The sequence below is a fragment of the Prosopis cineraria genome, unplaced genomic scaffold (genome assembly GCF_029017545.1).
Source record: "Prosopis cineraria cultivar Desert tree isolate PC_DT_omini unplaced genomic scaffold, ASM2901754v1 PC3, whole genome shotgun sequence".
Lineage (NCBI taxonomy): Eukaryota > Viridiplantae > Streptophyta > Magnoliopsida > Fabales > Fabaceae > Prosopis > Prosopis cineraria.
Genome location: NW_026555334.1, coordinates 40,630,273 through 40,640,336, shown reverse-complemented (window position 1 = coordinate 40,640,336; position 10,064 = coordinate 40,630,273). Strand labels below are relative to the sequence as shown.

General features: G+C 35.2%; 1 protein-coding gene across 1 annotated transcript; it reads right to left on the bottom strand.

Annotated features, from left to right (window-relative positions):
- On the bottom strand, positions 1-7,456 carry LOC129305029 (ABC transporter G family member 39-like). The gene is made up of 20 exons (XM_054944931.1): positions 7,122-7,456; positions 6,915-7,035; positions 6,727-6,815; positions 6,462-6,546; positions 6,043-6,333; positions 5,878-5,968; positions 4,871-5,771; positions 4,593-4,753; positions 4,331-4,434; positions 4,007-4,172; positions 3,843-3,926; positions 3,614-3,741; positions 3,155-3,487; positions 2,750-3,040; positions 2,556-2,639; positions 2,284-2,417; positions 1,951-2,178; positions 1,466-1,637; positions 512-766; positions 1-410 (listed from the first exon to the last, which is right to left on the bottom strand). Exons 1-20 carry the CDS (start codon positions 7,448-7,450, stop codon positions 141-143), a joined length of 4,317 nt encoding a protein of 1,438 aa, XP_054800906.1. The 5' UTR covers positions 7,451-7,456; the 3' UTR covers positions 1-140.
- Between the last annotated feature and the right edge of the window lie 2,608 nt (positions 7,457-10,064).

Genomic DNA, 10,064 nt, shown 5'->3' with positions numbered 1-10,064 from the left:
CAGAAATTTTCTTATTTATGGTTATGCTTCTAACTTCGATTTTCACATGTGATTCTATTTTGAAATTTTCCCTTGCTCTAACAGCTAGTATTCTGGTCAAAAGCCAAGAGTTAATTAACAGAGATTGAGATTATTGCAGCCTATCTTCTTTGATAGTTGAGGAACTTGATGCCATAGGCAAACACAAATAAGAAGAGAAGGACCCAACCAACGTGAACAGCTGCAATTACCGGAAGGAAGTCATAGTCAAAGCCAAAGCTTTGCGATAGGAATTCCTTCAATCCCGTGCTTCCAGCCCCTGGAATTTCCAATTCTGAATCTTTGTCCCCTACTTGAGAGGTAATAAGGCCATAGACGGTCCAAGCAACCGGAGAAGCCCAGTAGTACCATCTCCACCAAATAGGGATTTGCTGCAATATTGGAAAATATTTGAGTACAAGTATGCAAGCCAACATAGTTACAGTGTTGGGATCAGATTGTGAATGATCGTAATGGTAGATCCATCACTTACCGTCCTAGGCACGAGAAAGCCAGAGAACAAGTTCCAGAAGTTTAGGAAGAAGGACATGCAAATGGAAGCAATTTCGTGTCCTGGAGTTAGCGCCACGATCATCATCCCATACAAGGTGAAGTAGAGGAAACACATGAGTATAAAGTAGAAGAACCAGAAGAATTTCCTTGCCTCCCATCCGAACCCCATCATGGAGTAAAGGAGAAGTGTGTAAATGGCTGATTGAATTGCATTATAAATTGCCTCTACCGCCACCTGCAGAATGAAAATAGCACTTCATTTTTTAAAAGTGCAAGCATTTGTTAACCTAGTCCTATGCTTTAGTTGGGTTCGTAATTCAAACTACAAAACTATTACCAAACTTTTAATCTTTTAAATTTATTTCAATTATTCATTTTTTAATTTCTTTTGATTTGATTATAATTTATAATTAATGAGATAAGATTTTTTGTTATTGTTGTTGTTGTTAGGCTCTTAAGTTTATATTGATTATTAATTTGATCATTATTCTTTCAAGATGAGTAACATTGTCAAAATTTATTGATATGGATAGAGGAATATTGATAGTATCCATGTAAATTAATTGAAAAAAAAGAGTAATTATTTATGTAAGAAGAAAAAAAGCTACAAAAAATTTTAAAAGCAAAAGAATAAAATGCAGTGCAAATGATTAGATTGATAAAAATTTAACTAATTTAATAATTAATTGATTCTCATTTAACTATATATACATATTAAGTCATCAATATACTTTACACATTAGATTAATTTAAAAGTGAAATTGTGTTCTAAAACTTAAAAAACTAACATGATAATTTAAAAAATTGTAAGGAATCAAATTAATAAAAATTAGACTTGATGAAACAAATCTAATGCAAATTTCATTATCTTGTTTATGTGTGTACAGGAATATCACAATTAACGAATGTAGATCTTTCTCATTTATATTTATACCTGACTAATTGCGTACGGTAATGCAGAATACATCCCAGCTGCTCTTTCACGATAGAAGACAGTTCTCTCAATGGCGACAATCGGCTGCACCGCGGAAGCGTTTGTGCCTCCAAGGAAAAACACGGCAGAGTACATGGCCCCCAATAGATTCATTAAATCTTGTTGTTTGTGGCTGCCAACCATGAAAGATCACAATATAAAAATACTATCAGTATCAATTTTTAATTAATCATTTGATTTGACTCCATTCAACCGTGATATCTTCTCATTTATAAACGTTGAAATTTTTATGCTCTAAAATTTAGATAATTGATAAATTGATATCAGCTAATGTTATTTTATTTAAAACATATGGTATTAAAGTAAAATCAAACCAGATCAAGTTATGACTTATGAGGTACCGCCACCGGCCTATAATTTACAAGACTAACAGAAACTAGAAGGTAGAAGCAAAGGTGGATGTGTTGTAGGTTAATATATCTCACGTCTTATTGCCTTTACCCCAGAAGATAAGACCAAATAGTACTCCCATTACTGTTGTCAAGAAAAATCGAACCGCATTGTACTGAGGATTTCTCCAATAAGACCAACGCTGTTTCCAAAAGCAAGCTTCACACTGTATGAAAAACGATTGGGAGTATTTGGTTTGGAAATACAAGCCCTCGGAACCAGGTGCTGGAGTACTAAGCTCCTTGATAAGTTCTTGATTCCTCCTGGAAAAAGCACGAAGATAAGAAGAGTAATAAAGCTAATAGTCATGTCACATGTTCAGGCACATAATAAGAGAACCATAAAAGGGCCCGGGGGGGGGGCTTTACTGGTACAGGGAAGAGTTAGCATAAATATCTGCAAAATCTATATTCAGCTGCGACTCAATTGCAGGATTGCTGATCTCAATCATCCATGTGGCTGGATTATAACCAGCCTTGATTTTAGGAATCCCAGGAATAGCCTGCAGCAGATTAATATAGCTACGTGAAACTTCAATCGTTGAAATTATAAAGCAGCTCGCATTGCTCAAAGGTCAAAGCAAGAATTTAAGGTTTTAAGATTTTTTTAATCATAAATATACCAAAGCTTCTATACTCACTTCAAAATACTCGATGAGCTTATGTGAGTGGTGACCAAGAGGTCCCCCATAAATGACTTGTCCACCTCTTTTCATTAGCATTAACTGTAACAACAACGAGATCATAATTGAGGATATGCTTTAACCGACAAAAATCAACCAAAGAAAAACTCCATGGTATACAATCTACATACACAGGATTGAGCTCAAATCACCTCATCAAATGTTTCAAAAATGTCTATACTTGGCTGGTGAATTGTGCAAACAATAGTTCTCCCCGTGTCCACTGTATTTCTTATTGTCCGCATTACAATAGCAGCAGCTCTAGCATCAAGGCCAGAAGTTGGTTCGTCCATGAAAATGATTGAAGGATTAGCAACCAGTTCGACAGCAATAGTTAGCCTTTTCCTTTTCTCTGTTGACAAGCCATCCACTCCCGGGAGACCCACTAGAGAATCTCTAACTGGATTAAGATCAACCAATTCCATAATTTCTTCAATAAACATCTGCATCTCCAACAGAACAAGAGTTAAATCAGAATGCTAGTGAAAAAGAACAACAAAAAAAATGTATTAATTGATTGTGGCAATGACAAAAATGATAGTCATTTTTAAGCTCACCTTTCTTTTTTGCATCGTTACATTTGAAGGAAGACGAAGCCATGCTGAATATAAGACAGACTCATAGACAGTAACATATGGAGAATGAATGTCATTTTGTTCACAATAACCACTAACTCGAGCAAATGTTTCTTGGTTCTTTGGATAACCTGAGATGCTGATAGTCCCTTCAATATACCCACCGGTCTTTCTTCCAGCCAACACATCCATGAGTGTTGTCTTCCCAGCACCACTAATACCCACAAGTGCTGTTAGTATGCCTGGCTTGAAGGCACCACCGACATCTCGTAGGAGTTGAAGTCTATGCTCTTGAACTCCTTGACTTTTCATTTCCTTACGAAAAACAGCAGCAAAAACTTAAGCACGAAAAATTAATTGGTCTAAAAAACGAGCACAGAATTTGAATTGTCTGTCTAGAGCAATGGCTAAAAGAATTCACGGTCCAGAACTGTGACGTACTGCAGGCATATCTACATAGTAGTTCACATGATTGAATGCTATTGAAAGGGGTTGAAAAGGAAGAATCATTCCTCGTTTTGTTCCTGGATCCGAAATATTGTCAATTCCTGAGGAATTTCTCGCAATACCTGCGATCCATCAGATGGAAATAAAGTGGTAGCTGTCATTGTATTGCACGAGAACCTTGTGGAACCGAAATTCTCTAAACAGCAACTACATGCACTCAAACCTCCTGTTATATGTTGTCTGGAGGCTGGCTTTTTATCCTTCTCGTTAGCTTCGTCCAAGATGACTGCTTGTGAATCTCCCAAAGCTGAAATTTTGATTTGACATTAATGTGGTCATTGGTTTACCAAAATTGAAAATTCCACCCTGTATAAAAATGTAACTTACGATTTAAGTAAGCCAATGCCCCAATAAAGAGAAGGTTGAAAAGAAGAGAAAATCCAAATAAGGCACCAACGCATATCCAAAACCAATAATCATCTGTGAAGAAGCCTCTAGATTGAAGAAGTACTTCTCCAACTGTTGGTGCCTCAAATCTAGGGTCTGTATTTGGCTGCGTGAGATTAAAACGGTATTTAACAATGCTGTTGTTCTTGCATGAAATTTAATTGAGTGCAAACTTTTTTTTTTTTTTGGGCAAATGCAAATAAGTGATGTCGTGTTGGGCATTGAAAGACAATTTGATTTTTCAAAAACAGGTCGAGCTTTAACCTTGCTCCATCTTTTATCAAGAAACTCGTTCACGGCAATGGCATTTTGACCATACGTCATAGGGGAGATGTAGTATCCCCATATCATCCATGGTTCTATGTCATCTGCAGCCATAAAGTAAAAAATTGTTTAATTCAAGTAACAAAATACAAGCATAAAAGAAGTGCGCGCAAAACTCCGCAACTTAATCACAATATAAATGAAAAAAATCTCCCGATAGATACAAGATTTCTCCAAATTTAAGAAGTGATCAGTGACTTACTTTTAGAAACAATGAAACCTCCTAGCACAAAAACTAGTAGCAAGGTTAAGGTACCCAGTGGATTGGCAACAGCTTGTGTTCTTCCAACTGCAGCAATGAACCGAAATAGCGAAAGAGCCATCTGATGAATGCTGAAGAATGCTAAGAACTGGCGGAAAAATCTGAAGAAATAGGAGGGTGTACATGTGAGTCGAGGAAATTTGCTCATCCTCAAAAACTGTTATCGTCACCAAAGCCAAAAAAACTAATTAAAGAGAAAAGTAAACTCATTTAGTTACCTGCTAATCTCAGGAGCAAATCCAATGGTATAGTATGTAAAGATAATCCATATCCCTGATTCCAAAGCTGAGAGAGGGATCCTGAGGACCCAGATAGGTACCACAAATGCCCATGCAGGAAAGAACAAGGAATCTCTTTGCTTGTAGAAGACAGGAAGCCTGAAAACAGTCATGGCAAGTTCTGCAAACCCATTAAACATTACATTTATTAGACTAAAAAACAGTGCTCCATAGAACTTTTGTCCTCCTTGAATGGTGCCCACTTGCATTTCTGTCCTAAGAAACACAGTGAAGGTAATGATAGACATAATCGTTATTTGTGCTGTCTTGAATATGAAAACAAAAGAGTTGCGCTTCATAAGCAGCCATTCTCTGGAAAAGCATGCCTTAAACAGTTCCCAGTTAGATAGACCATACTTTTCTGTCACTAATGCTTCTGGGTGGGCTCTAGACTTGTCATAAGGAACCTGAAGCTCAGCTGCAAGTTGCTGCCCTAAGTGGAAGGAAGTGAAGGATTGAACAAATTCAGGGACAAAAACGTATCTGTAAGGTTCGTCTCTTCTATACCAATATTGTTGCTGGTCTTTCTTGGATGTGACTTCTTGTAGAAAATCGGCAACCCCTTTCCTTTCGGGACATTTGAAACCCATGTATTCGAAAAATTCTAGGACATTTTGGCGTGGACCTTGGTAGACAATTTCACCTTCCGATAGTAAGATAATGTCATCGAAGAGATCAAATGTCTCTGGTGCTGGTTGTAAGAGAGAAATGATCACGGTTATATCCATGATATGCACCATTTGCCTCATGAACTTGCAGATTTGAAAAGTGGTGGAACTGTCCAACCCTGTTGATATTTCATCCATAAAGAGTGCCTTTGCCGGTCCCACCAACATCTCCCCTGCAACAAATTTTTACAAAAGCAGTTAGTACAGGACAATGCTTCTGTACAAATCATTAACCGGAAATTTCCTGGGCCATTGTAAGAAGGTTAGGCCAAGCATTGCCTGTCGTCACTCGCTTCTTCTGTCCCCCCGATATTCCCCGTCTCGTCTCATTTCCGACCATAATATCAGCACAGATATCCAATCCAAGAATCTGTCCGAATTCAACAGAAATCAGCGAGGATAGAGGCTAAGGGGCAAAAAAGCAGAGAAAACAGAGACATAAACCTTGATAACACAGTCTGTAACCAAACTGGTTTTTTGGCCTGACATTGAAATGGCCTTCATGAATGCATCAATCTCAGGGTCGGGCTTAATTCTTTCTTTTATCTCTCGTCTTGAAAGCTCCGCCAACATTTCATACCTCGTGCCCACGCCTAAACAGCGTCCAGCAAAATCCAATGTTTCTCTAACCGTCATTTCTCCATAGTGAAGATCTTGTTGACTAATATATGCACAGGTCTTTCGCGGAACGATTTCATTCAGCTCATGGCCACAGTAAGTGATACTCCCTGAAGACTGTTAAAGACAAATATCTCACTTAGTTGTAACTTGCAAGGAAGGAGAAACAATGAAAATCTAGCAGTGAAAAAAGAAGGGAAACAGAGAAAAAAGACATCAAGAGGGGGGGGGGGATGGAATCGAACCTTCAAATCTTGGTCAAGTTTCCCTGCAAGTGCTAGCAGCAAAGTCGTTTTGCCTGCCCCGGGGGGACCCAGAAGCAGGGCCATCCTGAGATTAGCGTATCAAAGAGTAATCAGTTTCAAAATCCATTAAATAAATTATGAAAGAATTCAGTTCTTCAACTTATGAAAGGATGTGATTTTGTCGTGATTGAATTCTCAGAGGCAACTGTGGTTAATAATGCAGGGAAAGCAAGGTAAATTCTTATTTGTTTGACTCTATGACTACCTTGAAGGTTTGACTATTCCGCTGACATCCTTCAGGATCTGAATTTTTCTGTTCTTGGAAGGGGCAAGATGAACGAGTCCCAGAGCACTCTAATGGTGTACCATAAAAGAATTAAAAATCATCTGGGATTTTAAAATCCAACAAAAATCACAAACAGAGGTCCAACGATTATATCAGAAAAGAAGTACCTCTATAGTGTTCAGAGTAGCATTGAGCAGGGTTGGAAGTGCCCTGCTTCCAACATAAACATCTCCCTCCACAGACAAATTCTCGTATCGCACTTCAATTTTCGGAGTTTCAATCCCCACCCTGTACAAACACCAACAGAGTCAGCCCAAATTTTCCAATATTGGTGAATTGATAAGAATAAAAGGAGACAGTAGTTATGTAAAAACCGATCAATTCTGTCTCGCAGTCTGCGAAGGAGGGCTTCATTATCTTCATCAATCAACTTAAGTATGTTTTCCATGAGAAGCTTCTTCTCCCGCATCGCGAGCTTGGTAATATCAACTTCATCACGCACAACTTTCCCATCATCAAGCACTTGCTTCAGAATGCCTTTTCGTAGCCGTTCAAACGTCGGCAAGCGCTCCACGGCGGCCCACTTGAGGTCCTCCTCGTCATCCTCCTGGGTGTGCCGATCACTCCTGCTAAAAACATCCGGCCAACTCCGGCTGCTGCTGATTGATCGAGCCAGATCATCCCCCGCCAATGCTGAAGCCATGTGTAAACGGACCTGATGGACAAGCAATAACGGAATATTTATAAGCGAGAAACTAGGTGGTGTGGATTGTCTCTTCCTTTGGCGGTTGTCTGCATGGTTTGAATGCTAATCACCAATTCACCATCCCTTGTGTTAAGCGTGATTATTGTTGTTCTCGACAAAATTCGCACTTTAATCCCCTTGTGTAATTTTGTTGGGTCCGTGCTATATTCTGGTTTAAACTAGCAAATAGCAGCCCATCCCATGACAGTCTAGTACCAGCATATCATTTTTAAGATGTGCAACTGCCATGTTTTGTTAAATTCTTTAACTATGTATAAATATTTTTTGAGCAACAATTATGTAGAAATGTATTAATAACATTACTATAATATTATAATAAAATTATAATTATAAACTAAATATTATAATATGGCTGGACTTTAGAGCTTTTTACTTTAGAAATGATTCACATTTTAGTTAAGTTTTGTGAACGCTAATCACATTACCTTTTAATAATTATTTTTCTTTTGTAGAATCTGATTTTGGTATGTGTATATATATTAGTGTGTGATTTCCATTTTATGTGAATATATTATACTTTTTCAATTTTAATTATCTTTTTTATAAATTAAAAAGATGTCTTTCTATTATCTTTATAGTAAAATAATGACAATATAATTACTATCTTTTACTGCCTTTCCACTTTGTTCCTTCACTAAAAGTTGTCACTTGTCGTCAATCGATCATTATATACATTGCATGCATCATTTATAGTTTATACATTGTAGGTATCGTGTGCTTGTTTTTCCATTTCATTCCCTAAAAAATATGTATCGATCGCGTGAATCATTTTATCATCATCATACACACACATATGTTGTGTTAATCACATCATAATAATTAAAATACAGACCATCCCACTTTTTTTTTTTTATTACCAAGTCTGATATACCATTTTTGGCAACTTTAAAATATCTGAAACGAAATTTTCGGTAAAAGTAATATAAAATGGCAATTAAGCAATATCAATAAGAGATCAATAAAAAAAGGGAAAATCCTGCACGAAAATATCGTTAATTTAACAAAAATATTCTCTATTTTGAATAAACTTTAAATTGTTTTTTATTTGAACCAGATTCTAACTTTCACGCGATGTTTTTTTATCTTGACATGATTCACACCTTAATCCCCTTGTGTAATTTGGCTGGGTCCGTACTATACTTTGTTTTATACTAGCAAATAATATTCCATACATGCCACGACCTATAACTAGCAGTGTAGCACCAGCATGTTATTTTTAAGTAGTGTGAATGTGAAATGTGAATGCCATGTTTTGTTAAATTCTTTAATTATTCTGACCAACTATTATGTAGAAATATGTTAATAACATTAGGATAATATTATAAAAAGTTAGAAATTAAAAATTATAGTGAAGCTAGATTTTACGACCTTTTATTTTTGAAATGATTAACATTTTAGCTAAATTTCGTAAAGAACCATCACATTATCTTTTAATGACTATTTTCCTTTTCCAGTATCTGATTTTGGTGCATATATACATTAGTATGTGATTTTCATTTTATACTCTACTTTTTTCAATTTTAATTATCTTTTTTACATTAACAATTAGATGTCTTCTTACTATATTTGTAATAAAAAGGTGACACCATAATTACTACTCCCTCCGTTTAAAAATATAAAATATTTTTAAATGAATCTCATTCCTAATAAAATAGTTACCTACTTTTAAATAAATTTTATATTTTATATTTATCTCTATTAAATACCTTACAATAAATATAAAGTTATTATTAATAGAGGCACTCTTAAAAAAAAAGGTACCCTACAATAAATATAAATTTATTATCAATAAGGATACTTTTAAAAAAAGACAATGATTATACCTCAAAAGAATAAAAATGCTTTATATTTTTTAATATTCAACTCCTCAAAAAATGCATTATATTTTTAAACAAAAGAAATATCTTTTACCACCTTTCCACTTTATTCCTTTACCAAAATTTATCACTTATCAATCATTATGTACATTACATGCATCATGTGTGTGTCATTTTTCCATTTCAATCTCTGAAAATTATCTATCAATTATGTGAACACTGTATTTTATTCGAGCATTTTTTTAATAAATAATAAAAAAATATATAAAAATATAAAAATAAAATTTAATCCTTTTTAGGATTATATTTTAACAAAACCAAAATTTTATTTAAATCTTTAAAAATCTCTCCAAAATTATCTTCTCCATTCAAAATATTAGGAGCTAACTTTTAAGAATCAACTCTTTTTGAATTTCTTCCTTTAAATTTTATTACATTCCAAAAAAGTTATATCTGCTTAATTCAAACTCAATTTGTTTTCTAATTTTAAAATTAATAAACATGATAAAAAAAATTAATTAAATCATATTTAAAAAAACATATATATATATATATATAAAACAAATAATAACCGATGGATTAAACCTTAACCCATCAGTTTTTAACTCACTCAGTCAGAAGGGCACACAGACACGGTAGAACAGCATAATAGAGATGACCGGTCACACACGCAGAATGAAAAAAAATAGAAACATGCACGTACACGAGAGAGCAAAAGGAAAAACATAGCACCA